This window comes from Cynara cardunculus, assembly GCF_001531365.2.
Source record: "Cynara cardunculus var. scolymus isolate 2C chromosome LG 5, CcrdV1, whole genome shotgun sequence".
Lineage (NCBI taxonomy): Eukaryota > Viridiplantae > Streptophyta > Magnoliopsida > Asterales > Asteraceae > Cynara > Cynara cardunculus.
Genome location: NC_037532.1, coordinates 4,750,892 through 4,770,078, shown reverse-complemented (window position 1 = coordinate 4,770,078; position 19,187 = coordinate 4,750,892). Strand labels below are relative to the sequence as shown.

General features: G+C 35.7%; 3 protein-coding genes across 4 annotated transcripts; 2 read left to right on the top strand and 1 right to left on the bottom strand.

Annotated features, from left to right (window-relative positions):
• Window positions 1–1,697: 1,697 nt before the first annotated feature.
• LOC112512248 lies at window positions 1,698–4,444 on the top strand. Its single transcript, XM_025118115.1, has 2 exons — window positions 1,698–2,811; window positions 3,196–4,444. Exons 1-2 carry the CDS (start codon window positions 1,698–1,700, stop codon window positions 4,323–4,325), a joined length of 2,244 nt encoding a protein of 747 aa, XP_024973883.1. The 3' UTR covers window positions 4,326–4,444.
• A 484-nt stretch (window positions 4,445–4,928) lies between these two features.
• LOC112512734 (josephin-like protein) lies at window positions 4,929–9,079 on the top strand. Of its 2 annotated transcripts, XM_025118850.1 has the most exons (4): window positions 4,943–5,128; window positions 5,499–5,625; window positions 6,546–6,593; window positions 8,444–9,079. In XM_025118850.1, exons 1-4 carry the CDS (start codon window positions 5,045–5,047, stop codon window positions 8,524–8,526), a joined length of 342 nt encoding a protein of 113 aa, XP_024974618.1. In that variant the 5' UTR covers window positions 4,943–5,044; the 3' UTR covers window positions 8,527–9,079. The 2 variants fall into 2 exon arrangements, with proteins under 2 accessions (XP_024974616.1, XP_024974618.1); XM_025118848.1 differs by lacking the exons at window positions 6,546–6,593; window positions 8,444–9,079 and having other exon boundaries at window positions 4,929–5,128; window positions 5,499–6,478.
• Window positions 9,080–13,398: 4,319 nt separating this feature from the next.
• Window positions 13,399–18,393, bottom strand: LOC112513578 (sodium-dependent phosphate transport protein 1, chloroplastic-like). The gene is made up of 10 exons (XM_025119881.1): window positions 17,896–18,393; window positions 17,286–17,393; window positions 16,563–16,718; window positions 16,250–16,465; window positions 15,629–15,838; window positions 15,325–15,462; window positions 15,112–15,213; window positions 14,550–14,615; window positions 14,361–14,445; window positions 13,399–13,818 (listed from the first exon to the last, which is right to left on the bottom strand). Exons 1-10 carry the CDS (start codon window positions 18,316–18,318, stop codon window positions 13,721–13,723), a joined length of 1,602 nt encoding a protein of 533 aa, XP_024975649.1. The 5' UTR covers window positions 18,319–18,393; the 3' UTR covers window positions 13,399–13,720.
• Between the last annotated feature and the right edge of the window lie 794 nt (window positions 18,394–19,187).

Genomic DNA, 19,187 nt, shown 5'->3' with positions numbered 1-19,187 from the left:
TATATATATATATATATATATATATATATATATATATATATATACAAATTGAGAAAAATAATTCAATGTGATATATTTAAAATTTAACAAGTACGGCACGTTTACTTGAGGCTTATTCGCTCATAAATGGGCTTATTCGCCCAGATGAAAAACCTGTGTTGTCTAGGTTAAGCCAAGGTAAAAGACTTGCCCTACCCTTACACAATAGTCGCGCCTCTCTCAACTCACGTCTCTTCTCCATCGATCCAACACCCTATTGTCGTGCCTCTCTCAACGCAAGACCTTCGATCTCTTCTCCATCAATCGACTGTTGGTCTCTTCTCCATCGATCGACGGCTGTTGGTCTCTTCTCCATCGATCGACGGCTGTTGCTCTCTTCTCCATCGATCGATGGTTGTTGCTCTCTTCTCCAAAATCGATCGATTAAGGTATTTGCTGCTGTTAATTTTTGTTGTTTGCTTAAGGTATTTGCTGTTTGCTTAAGGTTTGTTTACCTGTTAATATTTGTTGTTTGTATTACATTTGTTTACTTGTTAATGTTTCAAAAATCACAGAGTTGTGTATGGCATTTGGTGATTATGGGTTTTGGTTATATTCTTTGTCCTACTTAGGTTTTAGGTTACAATGACTGTGAAACATTTGAAAATTAGAAATTGGGTACAAGAAATTTCAAGCTGTTGTTTGCACCTTTAGTTGATTAGTAAATAGAGATTATGGTATATATCATGGAAACAAGAAATTTCAAGTTGTTGTTTGCCTTTTTTGGGTATTTGCTGTTTGTTGAGGGGTAAATTGATCATTTCTGTTATTCAGACTGTTGATTCAGACAGAAAAGTAAACAACAACATAAATTTATCTAGACAGACAAATTTATCCGGACAGACAAATTTATCCATACAAGACTTAATAGAAAATTTGGTAAACAACCCTTAAGTTCAGTTGGTAGAGCTCCGCTTTTGCAATTGGGTCGTTGTGATTACAGGTTGGATGTCTAATTAATCAGGCGGTAATGATAATATCTTGTTTTCTAAGTAATGTATTAAATAATCGACTATGATTTGTATAATATCCTTCCAACTGTCATATTTCCCGGGTCGAACCGATTTTTGAAACATAGACCACATTAAGTTTTCCGATTTTTCTGCTGTAAAAGTATCCAACTATGGCGTTTAAAATTCATAACCAGAGACTAAAGACGACGAAGGAAGAAGGAGATATCCAAGATAGCACCACACAAGCTCTAATCTCACTTGCTCGTCGAACAAATTCATGGTCTCATGGATGAATGCGTGTAAATACGTGTGTTGTCGAAATTTCGGGAAGTCCTGAATTTGAGGATCCAACAAAGCTCACAGCCGAAGAAAAACGCGCCCACATTAGCAATCACGTGAAAAAATTCTGATAGTTTTCAATCAGACAACTTTTTTTCATGATCCAATTCTAGGTAAGGTAAGAAAATTCACACATGACAGGCATAGCCATCGTTGATCCATTTTTGTTTCATTTAAATTCCCTCAATGGGTTTTGTTTCATTTTTTTAATTCTTTCATCGATTTTGGTCGTCTATGTGATTCGAATTGATCTCATAGCTTTTATTCTGATGGATATCTTGCGAGTTGGGCGTAGGAAGAAACGAATTTGAAAAGGATGTATGTGTTATTTGGGAGGCTAGAAGTAGTAGGTATTTAGAAATTAGTATGGGCGTGAACGAGGTTCAAATTCTTGTGATCAAAATTGTGAAAAATGTGGGTCAAAATTGTTTATGCTGTGTTAAGAAATACCCAATTCGTTTATGTATCGTGGTTTTCTTATTCCTTTTGTTTTTGTTTTTTCCTTTAGCCTTCATCGCTTTAGCATATTCTTCCCCTGTCTTTGGGTTTGCGTTTCTTGTTCATAAAGTATTATTCATAGGTATGGATCGTCCAAAGGCTAAAAGTGTAGGAACAAAAGGTAAAAGATGGAAGGAATTGCAGTCTCGTAGGAGTTTTAGGTCTAAGAATCGTGTTCGTGGTCCCAATCAATATAATCAGAGTAGTTCCATGCATGATCCACCCGGTGTTTGGCAAAATGCCAAAGAGACAAGTAATGAAATATTTGACAATAATTTGGTTGATAAGAGAACCTTAATTGAGGAGAATCTGAAAGAGATACGAGAGGTGATGGTGGAATCTGTTGCTGGTTCTCAAGCTTTGATGCCTGCAGACCGTTACATATTTGATGAAGAGTATCGAAAATGTGGTTTTGATATTCATAAAGATACAGTACAGAAAAGTTTGGATGTTTGTGAAGACAAAGAAAAGAAACATGATCATGGGAAGAAGACCGTTAGGTGGGTAGAAGATGATGAAAAGAGTATAATGGATCTTGGAGTTTCGGAGGACGAAAGAACGAAGAGATTGGAGAGTCTGATGGAGAGAAGAAGATCGAGAAAGTGGTCGAGTTTTCAGGTTAGAAGAAATGGAACGGGAAATATCAGCTCTGGTCAAATTTCTTCCCTCCATATCCCCAAAATAAATCCATTTCTTGCAAAAAGTTCAGGAGATCCTACTTCATCTCCTCCTGGTTCAGCTCCATCGTATGTGGTCAAAAGCAACCCTTTTGACCTTCCTTATGATCCACATGAAGAAAAGCCGATTCTAACCGGTGATAGCTTCCAAGAAGAGTTCAAGGCTACTAACCAGAAAGAACCCATCTTCTGCAAGCATGTGAGATTCAGTTTAGGCAATTTCTTACCTCCAGAAACAATAAATTTTGGCAGTGATTTTGCCATCAAGCAGTTAAGCTCTGGGAAACTGGTGACTTCATCAGTAGGTAAATACAATTTGGCACATCTAATTCTAGCATTCTGATTATTTAAGGTCATAAGCTAATTTCTTTTTCTGAGCTTATTGAAAAAGTCCAGTTTGTTAGCCGTAAACTAGCCTATAAGCCAGTTTTGTAATGCTAATTGAAGTAGCATTTCAATAAGGCTTTTTTCGATTTTTTTCCAATTATGCCCCTTATATTTTTTTAAATTAATTCTTCAACATTATCATTTTAGGTCAATTTATATTGTTATCTGGCTTATTAGCTAGTTTTTACGAACATGACTAAACTAGCTTATCAGTTAGTTTGCCGACCATAGACAAACTTAATGAAGCAAATGGTGCTTAAATCGCTCAACTTCGTATCATGATGCTGAATTTTGTTTCCTAGAAAACAAGGAAGATGACGACAAACAACCTCAACAAGATGGTCTGATTCCTAATGATGCCATTGGTGATTACCATGCCAGAGTAGAAGGTGAATCCTTGGAAAAGGTGGTAGATGCAGTTTCCATCCCTGAAGAAGCAGCCGAAAAGGCGGTTGATGTGGTTTCCATTCCTGATGAAGCAGCTGGAACTGAAACATATACGAAAGAAGAACAGGAGGAGGTTCACCATGATGTATCCAGTGATCAATCAAGTTCCACATCTTCCTCAAGCGAAGATGAACCCATCTTAAGGCCAAACAAAGAAGCAATCTTGCATTGTCTCAGTATGTCGCGAATGAGAGTAGTTTCAGCAAAAAACAATTTTCACAGACATGCTGAATCATATGACTGTGGTCCGTCCACACTGTTTGACAAATCAAAAACCGATGGTTTCTTTTTTGGGGGCAATAAGCGGATTCATTATACTTCAACCTATTCTGTTGCTTCTGATATGCAGGTCGAGGTTTCAGAAATTAGTTCACCTCCATCAACAAACATCTCATCTTTTGATGATGAAGCTTCAATAGATACGGAAAAGGGTAAAGGAAGTGTGATGAACTCAACCGACCAATCTGAAATGGATGTACATGAAACAAGATTGAGAGATATAGATGAGAAGAGTGATCAAGAAACTACAGAAGCCGGATTTTCAAGATGGGCCCTGGATCGAGAGCCTCTTGAATCAATCATGATGCCAGAAAAGATCGATGAACAAGATGCCCACTATTTTACAGAAAAAGATAGACGATTGACACAGGGTACATCCTCTTGTTCGACTTGTAAGATGGATAATGTGGTACCAAATCAAGAAACCAAAGACCAGATTTTAGAAACTAAAACTAGGAGTTTGGAAACAAAAGTATCTAATTCTGAGATGGAACATCAGAATCCCATATCTGTTTTACAGTCAGAATCATCATTTGATCAGGGATCATCATCCAACTTTGTTCATGAAGTGGTGAATGAGGTTCACCAATCGGTTGAACCATTGGATCAATCGGAACCTGCTATTCTACCACCAACTGAGAAAGATCCTTCTGATAGTTTACCTCCAACAAAGAACGATCACCTTCAAAAAGATCAACAGAAGTAATGAATATGATAAACTATTCGAGCAGCAAGGTAGACGAACCCGATGTCAAGAACCACCAGCAACGACAGTAGAAATACATCCGGTGGTTAATCGAAGACCACCCCATCTCAAGATCAAGAAAATTTCAGGTGCACAATCTTAAAGACTTTGAATTTATCAGGAAAGATCGAAAACCCACATGTGAAATGTTGAAATTTTCACCAAGATTTATATTTGGACTTGAAAATATTTGAACTATCTTGCCAAGTCGTAGACGCTTGGGCAATTGCACCATGCACAGTTGGTTCAGAGATAGATCGTAGATATAGATGTAGACATGTAGTCCTACTAAGTATTTAATATCTTAATGTTATTGTTATTATTATTTTTTGTATATGATAAATACAAAATTTTCAATCCATTTGGATGTTAAAGATTATTCATTTGTGGCAAGGGTAGATTTGTCTTTTACTATATACATCAATCGATTCAGACCCATTTTTTTTAAAAAAGATATCGGGTTGCCTACCAGACCCTCCGGGGACCGGGCCGGACTTTGTGGATCTTTGGTACCAAATTGTATCTAGGGAGGTTTTATGAACTAAAACGTAATCTTTATAACCTCCAACTCCAGAGTGCGATTAATTATTTAACTTGTATTCTTATGGCGGTTTTGCCTCTCTCTCTATCGAAACCCTCGCGGTAAAACCCCATATTTTACACTAGCTGCAAAAGAATTCATGGCGGATGAAAAGAAGCAGATATATCATGAAAGGCAGAAGTTACAATTTTGCCTGCTACACTCGCTCAACAATCTTTTCCAGGTTTTAAATTCGTTTAGGTTTTGTATTTAAATCTTTGAATTCGATTGGGTATTATTTTGTTTTGTTTGCAGGAATTCTTTGGTGGATTGTACTAACAATAGAGGAATTAAATCAGATCATTTTGTTTAGAATTGATTGCAGTTTTGGTTAATTTTGTTGATTAATTACTCCATAAGTTCCGAAATTAGGTATAGATTCCTCTTAAGTTTTATGATTTAAATGCACCCTGAATATTAGCAAAGAGCTTATTAGTGATTGTCTCATTCTAGTAATGATGGTTGATCATGAAAATTTTGTTATCTTTATATACCCCTCTCTTGGGTTACAAGTTCGGTTACAAGTTCTTTACTTTCTTTTTGTTGTGATTCAGGAGAAGCATGCATTTACACGAAAAGATTTGGATGATATAGCTGAAAAACTTGTCCTAGAAGATCCATACAAAGGAAATTGGACACCCTTTTCGGTTATCTTCAAGCCTCATCATAATTCACTAACAGGTAACTATGATATAAATGTGTTAATTTCTGCGGTGGAAGGAAAGGGGAAGCGGGTAGTTTGGCATGATCGGCGTAATCGAGCTTCTTCCATTAATCTTGATGAATCTGAAGGGAAATTAATGGGAATTGTGCTAAATATTCCTGTAAAAAGGTATGGTGGGTTTTGGAGGAGCAGACATTGGGTTTCCTTGAGAAGGATTAATGGGGTTTGGTATAACTTGGATAGTGACTTTGAATCTCCTTACTCATTTGGAAATATCGAAGAATTAAGGGATTTTTTGGATGGTGCCATTGATGGCGGTACTGAGGTACTGCTTGTAAAGGATGATGACTAGTTACCTACATTAGAGATTGGATTGGTTTATCCTTTTAGGCACTTTAAAACTGGTTATAGGGTGAAGGTTTTTCTGCATGTTGCAATTTAAGGCTGTTCTACAAGTTCATGTTGTGGTGAAATGTGGTCGATTGTGATTGGGATCTCTTATGATTCAAAATTGAATTAAAAAAATGGTAAAATGGCCATGGAGAGATGCTCTTTTAGATGGTGCATACACACTCATATTTAGTTATTTGAGATTTCAAATGTGAGCGCTCCTCAATGGTATTGCAAGTTGAATATCTACTATGTGTTCTCTTTACCAGTTTGTAACTTTATTGCTGCTTTATATAGAGGTTTTTGTGTTATAAACACATGGTTCAGTGGGTTTATTATTTACTCCGTTGAGCAGAAAAGAGTTATGGTTTACATCCATCAACCTATTCTTTCTTTGTCAAGATTCTTGTATATTCTGGCAATACTCTCAAAGAACATCAATTGATCATATAGGATTCATCTATTTGTGCGTTTGTAGCCCTTTCCATATGTTCAATTTTTTCTTATCTTCTTTATCTTTACTCTTCACGCACTTTCCACACCTCAGGGGCCAGGGGTTTTCACAGAACCAACTGCTTTACTCTTTGGGGTAGAGGTAAGATCTTCATACATCCCACCCCCACCCCACCTCAGGGTGGGACATACTAGGCTTGTTTTGTTTGGTTTCTATTTGTGTTTGTGGCAAGTATTCTATTTGATAATGGGAAAAAAGGTCAAAATGAGATGAAAGTGAAGCTCTCAGCAGGATGGGGAGCATTTGAGATGTCATTGAGTCGGTATGATCTTTTTTTCTTCCCTTTTAGAAATACCATGCATACAGCAACCATATTTAACCATTTAATACAAGTTTGGTCTATAAGCATTGATTCTTGATAGATGGAGATAGGTGTGTATTTGAGCTTTTAGAAATACTATTTTTGGTATCTTTTCTCTATTATTAGTGCATAAGAAAAAGACATCTCTTCACACACAAGCTTTTGTAGGTCTATTTAGTAGGTTATATGTGTTGTGTTTGAGGAGATCTCGACAATGGTCATTGTTTATCGTGTGGGATAACTGAATTAACGCCTTCCTTCCTCAGCCTTTTGGGAGAAAAGAACATGGTTAAATTCTGACATGTTTATTATGTTGCCTGGGAATTTCTGTTGGTCAAGAATTCTTGAATCATATCAAAAGATATCCATATAGTTCCTAACTTCCTATTGAAGAGTGCATATTTTGTGATAGATGTACATAGAACACGTAGATCAAATGATCCTTAGATAAGGGTGTGTAGTTTCGACACGTTGGCTATATTTTCCCTGTACTTGCCTCTATTTATGTTGTTGTTGCTTACTCATATTTGTCTTCCTCTATTGCTATTGCTTACTCATATCTAGTTTTTCAAACGTTAGCTTATTATTTCTGTTCACTTTCACACACTTCTCACTTGTCGGGGGTCTTTTTGGAAACAAATGTCCTACTCTTTAGGGTAGATATCAGGTATGCATACATCTTACCCTAGACATTACCTTTAGATGTGATATACTGGGTTTGTTTGGTGTTGTTTAAATATGCATCTTAACACAAGTTACACAACCCCTTGTGGATCCATTGACTAGGCCTTACAAGTAAAGACCGGTTAATATTCATGATACTACCCTTCCCCACGAATTAAATGTTGGGAATATGATATTTAATGTATTATGTCCGATCAATAGTATCAAGGAAGAGAAGATTTTAACAAGCCTCTACAGGTCCATCCAATAAAGTATGCATTATTTCTTAAATACTCTGTCCCAAAATAAGTGTCCACGTTTCTATTTAGTTTGTCCTAAAATAAATGTCCGCTTTCAAAAAAGTACCCACTTCCGAGTTCCGACTCTTCCTTTAGTTATGAGATGAATAAATCGATTACTCCCTCTTTCATTAAGGATGGAATTGTCATTTTGTTAATTAAAAAGTGTAACAATTACACATTTTTATAACCGTGTCTTTTTCATTGTAGACATTTACTTGGGCCGAAGGGCGTGCTGTTTGTCGTGTAATAAATCTGAAATACAGATCGAAGTTGTGGAAAATATTCTTCTTTATGGGGTTGTCATATTTTGTTAAAAGTAGTACTTTTCCAACTCTGAAAAAGGCATCTGTTCAGTACCTTGTTAATCTAAAGCACAAAAGGCTAAGTATGTGTTCAGGAAATTGTCTTAAAATAGCTATTTTTGACCTCTAAATTCACTTTATAGCGCTTTTTTACATAATTGACTTTAATAACCAATATTTTGTAAGTAACACTTTAACAACTTGCGAAATCTAAGTTTTATGAATTTAGTATTTATAAATAACAGTTAACAAGACGCTAAAGTGCTACTTGTGAAATGATGGCATGGAAGTCCCACATACAGTACATATTAAGAACACGTCAGATTGTTCCTTATAACCTTAATTTCTTTGTACTACTGGTAGGTCTAGTTCAAGAACTGGTTTCATGGTACCCCCATGACTTCATTGATAAAATCCCTTGTACCGTACAACTTAGCTATGCGTAAGTAATGCTTCTATTGTTCTATTGCATATAAAGACCTCCTACTACCTCTCTTAACATATATACATACACTAACATTGTATGTATATCTTGAACTTGATTCTGTCTCCACATCTCCTCTCACCCCATAAGCACGCACAGTATTGTGTGTAAACGCATAGAGTCGAAGGCTACTATGTCCTGCAAACCGAATTCGAGTAAAACGGTCGTCGGTGGAACAAAGATTTGCAGGTTTATGGTGCCTGTGAGATACCTTAAACATGTTGGTGATTGGATGGTGGCGGTTTTTTGTTTCGTGGCTCCTCGGAAACGGGGTTCCAAAAAGGTTTCTTCATCGGCAACACCAAAACGTATTTCTTTGTCTCCATTTGATTCCCAAAGAGCAGAAGCTGTTAAAGATTGCATCGAGTTCATCAACTCATCTTCTTCGTTAACCAGGTCCAGTTCTGTTTCCTGTTGAATTCATTCGTGTTCATGATTATATGATTCGTTACATTTGATTTTAAAATTATAAACTTTAAAAAAAACCCCGATGTTTTTATTTGGTTCCGGAAATCGTTCGGAGATCAATGGTAGGGTTAGTAGTTGGATCTTGTATGTTTATTTGGTGAAGATATAGCTGTAGAATTGAATGAAAGAGGAGACATCACATGTTGTGGTTTATAGTCATGGCTGGTGCTGGTGTTCCCGTACAGTGTAGGCTCTACATGTTCCCTCACAAAATTGACCATTTTACCTCGTTCTCATACTTTGGTTCATACAATATGAGAGGGATGTCACATCATAACCTACTTTCTGTATTTTTTCCTGTAACATCATTAAATTTAACACTACTATTTATTTACCGGATAAGATTTTAGTCCACCAAAACGACATCGCATGTAACAATTTACACGGTAAGTGCTTACCGTGGTAAGAGTCGTCGCTCTCACTTACCGGGTAAGACTCTTGGTCCTTACCGCATTCATCCGGTGAGATAATGTGACTTGGTAAGTGCTTACCCAGGTAAACGTTTGGTAAACGGCCCCTATATTAAGAACCTACGTGAAACTTCACAACAATAGTTCTTATAAGAACCTTTGTGGGTTTCATTTATTTTTTCAAACATCAATGCTAATTATAATATCAATAAAATGTAGAAAAAGGTTAATAAAAAAATCATTTCACACCAAGTTCAAGATAAGAACCAAGGTTCTTATACAGGAACTCAAAGAAAGTGGGATTTTTAGAAGAACTCTTTTTAATGGTGCTTCTTCTAAGATTGTTTATTTAAAACAATTTATGTTTCTCTATAAAAGCATTTATCAACTTATTATAAGTCAGAAGGGTTTAACTTCTTCAAAAACTTCTTATTAGCGGTTTGACATTGGTATAAGTTGTTTATCCAAACACTCAAAAGTGCTTATTACTGGTGTCATACCGGAATAAGTCAATGAGTTGTTTTTATAAACAATTCCAAACACGCCTTAAGAATGTATACTTTTTGCTTATAAGAATCTAGTATCGAAGATGTTTTAAAAGCAAGTCTTGATGTTGATGTATGTGAAAAGATAATTGGTAGGTAATTTGCATTTAACAATACATAATGATGTATTTAGTCTACTCCGGTAAAAGAAGGAATTAAACAGCGGTGGGCAAAATGCAACTCTACTTACTAAGCATTTCCAATAGATCTCTATAATTTTTATAAAACAGAAAACCAAAAGTTAAAATATCTTAAAAGTTACATTTAAGTCTAACACCTTCTATTTTAGAGAATTTAAGCATAAGCTAGGCAGGTCTCCCAAATGGAATGATACGGTGGCACGGGCCACCACATCATAGTTCTGTTGTAAGGGAAAAATTGCATTTCTAAATGGTGTCATCGTATTGTTTTATTAGGTGTCATCATATAGTTTTTGAAACTGAAATGTTAGCAACCCGAAATAACTCAACCCGAAAATACCCAACTTCAACATGAAATAACTCAACCCGAAGCAACCCGATGTCTAATTGAGTTGTAAAATTGTCAAACCATAGGTATTGGGTTGACATTGAGTTACTATTATTTGAACCCAACCCAACCCGATAGACTTTTATTTCTTGGATTTAATATGATTGTTGAATTTCTATTAATATGTACATTAGACAATTACACTATTATGTATGCTCTTCATATACACGTATTTTCAATCTATTCACATTTTTATATAACTTATTCGTAAGTATGTTCAGTAACGGTGAACGTATATATGTAAATTGAGAAAATTTACTGAATGTGATATACGTAAGAATTATGGATAAGATGTATCAAATGGTTGATGATGAAAAAAAAAAATTATGAGTAGAGAAATAACATATTCTAGGTTAGAAGAATATTTAATGTACTAAAGTATCAAATCGACCAACCCGTCCGGGTTGGGTTGGGTTGCACTTTGGTTCGGGTTGAGTTGGGTTAAAAAATTTCAAACCGCAAGCATCGGCTTGGGTTGTTCAAATGTCTTCAACTCGATCAACTCAACCCATAAGCACCCTTAGTCAGGGGTGTATCTAGCACACCCCATATTAAAATATCTGAATCTCATACAAAATGAAAGGAGGAAGAACTTGAATTACAATAAAAGGGTCACATGAAGGACATGCGACTATCTACTTGTATTAATTGTCCATGTCATGATTTATGTATGGAACGCCAAGTTGTTACTTTTTCGGTCATTAACGCAAACGGTCTGATTGTTGAATCTTGCAATGTGAAGCTTTAAAAAGCACAAAGTTCAAAGGTTAATAGATGATGTGATGAAAGCCTTATGGGCCGTTTAACAAACACTTACCCAGGTAAGCATTATCCAAGTCCCATTATCTTACCGGATGAATATGGTAAGGATCAAGAATCTTACCGAATAAGAGGGAGACAAGGACCGAGAGTCTTACCCGGTAAGTGAGGGGCGACGACTCTTACCATGATAAGTGCTTACTGGGTAAATTGTTGCATACAATGCCATTTTGATGGACAAAAGTCTTACCCGGTAAGTAAGTGGTAGTGTTAAATTTTACCGGTAAGCGCTTACTGGATAAGTGTTTGATAAACGGCCTCTTAATGTGTTTCAAGACATAACTTATAACGACAAAAATCAGTATATATTATATATACTACATACATATATGTTTTATATTGTAACTCAATAATATTAAATCAATTAAATTCATATATAAAAGAAAATCATATCAAGAGCTTAAAAAACGTATAAAATATAAGACAATTTTAAGAACTTCTTTGTTATAAAAAAAATTGAATAATCTATATTACCTTATAAACCAGATTTGTCAAAAGTTTTAAAAACAAATTTTAATGCACAAAATACTACACATTTATGCACAAAGTCTTGAAAACAACTCATAATGCATTACGTACTACTACTTTATGCATTTAGTCTTAAAATCTCTTAATCTACAACTAAAATAACATATAATACAAGTTATCAATGCACATTATTACTTTTTATTTTCATGGTACCAAGATATTTTTGACACCTTTCACTCATGTCTTCACCCTCGCATACCTCTATGTCTTCTCTCCATCCCTCAATGTGAGATTCAAAATGATATTCACCATGAGTTATTCATTCATCTTACATTCAGTTGCTCTAGAACTCTCGATCTCGCTTTCGATCTCTTGATTCTTTTCTCTTTAAATCGAATACATTTGTGGGGTCGTTTAAATATATTGGATTATAATTATATATGATTTTAAACCATCATACACTTTTTTTCATCGATAAACTATAATTTGAACCATAACTCTTATTTATTCAAATTGTATTAATACGTAAAGATCAGGTGTAACTTACATCATCGTTAAATCTTCTCTAATAGAACCAGTGAAACTTCAAAATAATTAAAATTCACGACTCCCGCCGCATTACACGGATACACAACTAATTACTTATAAAACTCGTGTCATAACTTGTTTCTAGAACAGGGGCGGACCTACCTTTAAAAGGGTGGCCTGAGCCCGAGTGGTTCCCTATAAAAACCGCTAAGAAGATGGGGTTGTCTCTAGATCTTTTTAGGATGCAACCATCCAACCATAAGTTTCTGGAGAATCAAAAGTTTAAATCTCTAAATAAAATTTATATTATTTTTAAGTTTTTGTATTTTAGAGATTACAACACTCATAAGGTAATGAGTTATTTCTAGAGCACGTCTTTTTATAATGCTTAAGGATCTCGGTAATATGAATTATATTATTAAAATATTCTACATCTTTCATAAAATATTATTTCTCTTTTATACGTTTAATTTTAAAGATTCTCATCGGTAAAAAGAGTTAAAAATAATTTCTCTTTCAAATTTAATCATTTTTTGAAGAGTTATCCGAATTTAAAGAATTCCACCATTTCTCTCCTACTTTCTTCATTCTGGAGAAGGTTTTGAGGGGAATCTTTTGGAGCAAAAAAATTCCAAAATCTCTATTTTGGAGAATTTGTTGGAAATGCTCTAAATATTAAATTTTCAGAAGTTTATATAAAAAAAATATGAAATGAAACTTCAAGATCTTACGGTATTTATTTTGTGATACCACTCCAAAAAAATCCCCAGATCAATATATACTCAAGATCAGGAGTAGATTTAGGGAGTTCCAGTAGAAACCCGTTCAACCATAAAAATTTCAGATACTGTGTAATTTTGTTTTAAAGTCCTTAAAGATGCTACATTTTTGTTTGGTTGTGTGCCTACGGTGCAACCACAAAAATATCCCCCTGGATCCGCCTCTGTTTAAGATGCCCTAACGCACACCTCACCTTACACGGCTTTTGGTGCTACCGTGACATCAGAAACACGCAATTAACAACCGCAATGACGAACCTTGTACAACCATACACATTCTACATATTTACATACAAAGGGGAAATGGCTATATTATTGCTATTATTAGTAGTTACCGTACAATATACAGAAGGGTGTATCCAAATGTGTGTCTAGTCTTGTTCTTGTTCTTGTTCTTCTCCTATGTTTCTATTTGTGAAATGGGTATGAAAAAAAGATGATCATAATTTACTACTTACTTTACAGGATCAAATTACCTTCCTTCCTGCCATCTTTTCGAGCTAAGCTTTCATTTGGCTTGTTTCTTTCTATCAACCCTCTCACCAATGCTTCCACAAATATATGTTGATTTGAACTTTGCCTCATGGGTCGCAAACGAGACTTGATGTAATTCAGTCGATAATTTTCTCGCCCGTTGAAAAAAGATTCCATATCACGGTTCCAACCAAATACAGCCCGATCGCTACCTCAAACACTTCATCCCATGAACCTGCTCACAACGTATCAACTATAAAAGCATTTCCAACAGATTCTTCATTTTGGAGAGAATAGATATTTGAGCAAGATTTTTGTTATTCTTTATGAATAGAGAAAGTAAGAGAAACCAAAGGGCCTTTGACTTAGCGGTATGTGAGTCTTTGTTCTCCTAGGAGGTCAATGGTTCAAACCTAACCAAATGTGAGGAGAGTGTGTAAGTTTATTTGCTGTATATAAATATTATATACTTAAAAAAAAAAGAACGAAATTCTCCAAAGGGAAATGTTCAAAAAAAAAAACTCATCAAACTATCTCATTTTGAATGGTTAAGTACCTGAACTATTTTTTTTTATTAACCTGGATATCCAACCCCACAGTGCGAGCTCACTAATCTCAGGGTGACCACCTGCTTTGCAGATAGCCCGGAGTCACCACATTTGAACCTCCATGGCCACAAGGAGATTTTTCTTTTTGATTTGGGCATGCAATGTTAGATAAGAGACCACATGTTTCGTATAATCTAGTTTTTGTTCCGGTGAAGGGATAAAACAGTACCGTGTTGCAAGATGTAACCGGTTGCTGCAGTACCAAAGACACCAGCCAGAACTCCGGCAGTATTAGACAAACCAAGCAGCACCCCCTATCAAGCACAAAAACACAACCGGTTTTTTAATTGTTGTAAAGCAAAATCTTTGATGTAGTGATAAGGGCAATCTAAAAGTGTTCGATAACGGAGCTGCTCACAGAATATCGAGGGGCAATATCTTGATGATTTGAATATAATCCGGACTGTGAAAATGCATCAGACCCCTGTTTCATAAGGGAAAATATTGCTTCATCAGTGAAAAAACTTATTTGGTCATTTCTTTATGCTATACAAAGTTGGTTTAGTGAAAGTTATTGGTAGCTTATAACTTTGAACTTAGCTCACAAATCTATAACTTCTATCCATAAATATAACCTGCCCAGAATCGGGTCAATTTTTGTTTTTAGGAATAACGTTCTTATAATCTGTGTGGATTAATCTATTTGTATGGATTAGGAGGGTTTTTTCATAGATGGAAGGAATATGTTTTTTAGTTGGGAGGGGCATGTTTGGAAAAACTTGGCTTTCTGCATAAAACTCCTCTAAAAACTTACTAAATAAGTCACTTTCTATATCATTAAGCCACTACCAAACAGTCATGTATAGCTGACCGAATAAGTTGCGAGTCCCGTTAAGCTCATAAAGCTGCTAACAAACAAGCCCTTAACTGTCCTGTGTTTAAGCTCTTACAAGAATCATTTCATATAATTAAGCACAAACCTGACTACACGCCATGCACAAGACAGCCATTGCGGGAGAGTTGACATGGCTTAATTGAGATAAGAAAAATGCAGGCCCAAGAAATCCAATTGACTGCATTACCTGAGTTTGGGTTTAAGAGAATAAATCACATAAGATACAAAAAGAATGATCAAAATAGAACATCAAGTCATCGATACATTTTTCAGCAGATACGGTGAGAATGAGGAATACCTTTCGTACTGTGGTCACTGACCACCCTTTGCTCACTAGTGTGTCGGCTATCCAGCCTCCAAGATTGGCCGAGAACGCCATTGTAAGCCAAGGCAATACACAGAATAGCCCAGATTCTGTTAGATTGAATCCTAGGACCTGTAGCATTTTTATTAAGAACAGGAAAGTTCAATTCCTTAAACCAGTACTAGGTAGGGTTTTCTTGACATTCTGGAATCATGCATCTACGTTTTTTTACACATAAAGTTGGTTAACATTTCCTAGAACACAAAAGGGAAGTTCTGATATTGCAAAAAGGACTAACCTGATTATAATAGGTAGGCATCCATGTGAGGAGTATAAACGTTCCCCAGTTGTGACAAAAATGGCAAGTTATCAAAGCCCATACGGGTGCTTTTGACAAGATCAATCCCCAGGGAATAGTTTTAACAGGTTCCTCAGAAACCCTATTGCGAAAAATCAGCTTCTTTTCTTCAGGACGAAGTTCAGGATCTTCAAGAGGTGAACTGTATGCCTAAATATACAAAATGCTTGGTGTCCAGAACAGAATTTTTGAAAAAGAAAACAGAAATATCACAGATGAAAGAAGGTTGTGATAGTTCAGCCTTGTTTGACAATCATAAGTTAGCTTATCTTTTAAATTTATTGAAAAGCCCTGTTTCTTTAGCCATAAACTAGCTTTTTGAAACGTTTCAATAAGCTCTGGTAGTTTTTTTACAAAAAATTTCCGACTATGCCCCTTATATTTTTCCAATTAGCTTTTCAACTTGTTCTTTTAAGCATTTTATGTTGTAATCTGGCATATCAGCTAACTTTTATCAAACATAACTAATTTATCAACCAATAGCTAGCTTGCCAAATATAGCCTTTGTAATCAGCTGTCATCATTGCAAAAGTAGGATAGTGATGGTATTTGAAAAAATACCTTACTTAACCATAATGCAGTCCACACTGTTCCTAGAGAACCAAAAGAGAAAAAGACTGAAGGCCATCCATAAGAATGTATTAAGAATGGTGAAAAGGCAAGGCCGGTGACGGAGCCAAGGTACATTCCACTGTATACCAGAGCCAATGATCTACTTCTCTCTGCAACAGGAACCCATTTTGACAGAAGATTATTCATAGCCGGCATGGCCACACCCTAGAAGAAAGCAACAGAACTTGTGAGAAGCTAAAAGTTTATCGATGAAAACAAATCGTCAAAGATTGAAAAGAGATGCAAGAGAAAGAAAAAGAACCTCGCCTATACCCATGAAAGCACGGACTATGAGTAGGAAAGGGAGTCCGAATTTTGCAGCAATGGGAGTAAGAACTGTTGCTATAGACCACCAAATGACACCGAACGCCAAAACTCGTTTCCCACCTACAGTGTCTGCCCAAATACCTCCTGCAATCTAAGCTTAATTACCATTAATTCAAAATACATACCACGACATCAATTCTTTTCTGGTAACTTTATCAAGTATCAATCTAGTTGCAGCACCTACGTGATTTATATCAAAAGGGCTACTTTTCAACATTCAGTTGAACCTTTTTTTAATTCATTACATTGATAAACATGAACAAATTGATTATACCTTCATCCCCGTATAAATGAAATAATCTTTGTAAAGTTTTTCAGACTCTAAAGGACTACTTTTCAACTGGATTTTGAATACAATTTGATAATCACATTAGTAAGTAGTGCAACTTCCTTTTAATTAGTAAGTAGTGCAACGTCCTTTTAAAGCATTCATAGTAATATATTTTCTTGAATCACAATCTATAACATTGATGCAACATATATTATCTAAACAGAGATGTTGGTGGTGTTGGTAATTGACCAGTGTATTCTCAAGAATGAATTCAATGTCCTGACAGTAATACTATGTCGATTCATTCGCATTTTATTCTAATAATCTATCAGCAACAATAATGTAAACAATAAGTATCAAATGGATGTGGGAAGAAATTGGGAAAACCTGAGTGAGAAGGTAGCCCCAGAAAAACGATGACTGTATCAAACCAACAGTAGTAGAATTCCAATGGAACTCCGATGACATTGGTAGTATAGCAATGCTCATATTCACCTGCCACATAGAGAAATCTAACTTCATTATTTATCAAAAGGAAAAATTCCAGATCCAATATCATAGATTCTAATTCTCCCAACATGGCAACTACAAAGCTGTATTGTCAGTTGAAATTTGGGGGTTACATAAGAACTGAGAGTTCTATCCCTATGGTTTAACATTTGATTAGTGAATTTCTCCCATTGACACCCCATCAAATGACATGAAAGTATCCCAACTTGGAATTGCAAAGTTTCATTCTGTTTTTCAGACACTAAACATACCAGATGATCAATCAATTCCGTTCAATTCTGAGCTGAAAACAGCTTAATATGGGAAAAATTATACACAAGTACACAACTAACAGAAAACATGAATGAGATAGGTTAACCAAAACATGGTTCTCTCAAGTGTCACCAGAGTTCCGTTTAAGTGATACGTCACGATCAATTCAAGTTTGTTTTAAGGTATTTGTATAAATTCATTTATATACAGTAAGATAGTAGTGACAGGAGCTTACTCTATCCATGTTGCAGAGAAGGAAAGCAGAAAAACAGAGAATAACAATAGTCCAACGTTTAGGGAACTCCTCCCACCACGGAACATCACTGTCAACAAATTCATCTCCATTTTCATCCTTCGATACAACATCGCCTCCCAATTTCTCTTTAAACTTGAACGATCCAGGCGCTGACTTCGAAAGTTCATACGGTTCTGATTTCACTTCCGACCTCACCTTCCACACCTGATTCCTCCTAACATCGGAACCATTCAAAAGAACATGAACATAAGAACTAGATAAGAACTGAACCCTAACTCTGAAACATAGTTTGGAGTTCGAATTCGACTCGGAACATAAAAGTTTCCGATAAACCGGTGTCTCCGGCGCAGGGTGGCGTTCCGGAGGAGAATATAGATTGATCGGAAGTGCTCTTCCGTTCATGGAGGTCGAGCTGCAAGCTATTGGGCTGCAGCGATTTTGTGTTGGAGAAATTTTTGAATTTGTTGTTTGTTTTTTTCGTTTTCTGGACGTTGCAGGGAAGGGGGAGATCGAGGATGAAAGAATTCACAGGGAAAGGAGTGATATTTATGGTGATTGGTTCTGATTGTGACAAGTGGCAATCTTCTGGCTACACTAGATAGAAAAGTGGGCCCCACTGAAACGTCGCCGTTTATTCTGAACGTTCACTAAAACAGAAAAACAGTTGGGCTTATGAAAATGGTTTTTGGGCCTAGCCCAACTGAATTAATTTGTATATACTTTTTCTTAATATGCTCCCCAATTCCCAAATAATCGTGTCATTGAATATTTGGGCATTCTCATTTTGAAGATTAAGAGGCGGTTTACTAAATGTTTATCTAGATAAGTACGTTTATTAAGACATATTTCTTTAGCGGATGAATATAATAAGAACAAAAAATCTTACATGTTAAGAGGGAGACAAGAAACAAGAGTCTTATCCGCTAAGTGATGTCGACGACTTTTACCACGGTAAGAGCTTATCGGGTAAATTATTGTATACGGTATCGCTTTTGTGGACTAAAATCGTATCCTGTGAGTAAGTAATAATGTTCAAATGTTATCGTTAAAAACTTATCGGGTAAGTTTTTGGTAAACGACCCCTAAGTCATTGGGAATTCTTGAGAGAGAGGGGACATTTAAGGGAGAACTAGTTAGTTTCTGATAACCATAAAATCCAATTTCAATCACAAATCAATGAATAAATTAGGAAATTGATAATCATGGTAATTTTGAATTAAAATTTTAAATAAAAAGCATTTGGTTATTTTAAAACTCTCACCTCTCTTCTC

What these genes read in the sequence shown, in the direction of transcription:
- LOC112512248 (XM_025118115.1), top strand. Translation starts at nt 1,698, where the DNA reads ATGGGCGTGAACGAGGTTCAAATTCTTGTGATCAAAATTGTGAAAAAT. An exon ending in ACTGGTGACTTCATCAGTAG is followed by an intron (nt 2,812 to 3,195) that starts GTAAATACAATT and finishes TTTGTTTCCTAG; the next exon opens with AAAACAAGGAAGATGACGAC.
- LOC112512734 (XM_025118848.1), top strand. Translation starts at nt 5,045, where the DNA reads ATGGCGGATGAAAAGAAGCAGATATATCATGAAAGGCAGAAGTTACAA. An exon ending in CGCTCAACAATCTTTTCCAG is followed by an intron (nt 5,129 to 5,498) that starts GTTTTAAATTCG and finishes GTTGTGATTCAG; the next exon opens with GAGAAGCATGCATTTACACG.
- LOC112513578 (XM_025119881.1), bottom strand. Translation starts at nt 18,318, where the DNA reads ATGAACGGAAGAGCACTTCCGATCAATCTATATTCTCCTCCGGAACGC. An exon ending in CTGCATTATGGTTAAGTAAG is followed by an intron (nt 15,839 to 16,249) that starts GTATTTTTTCAA and finishes TTGTATATTTAG; the next exon opens with GCATACAGTTCACCTCTTGA. An exon ending in ATATTGCCCCTCGATATTCT is followed by an intron (nt 14,446 to 14,549) that starts GTGAGCAGCTCC and finishes TGTGCTTGATAG; the next exon opens with GGGGTGCTGCTTGGTTTGTC.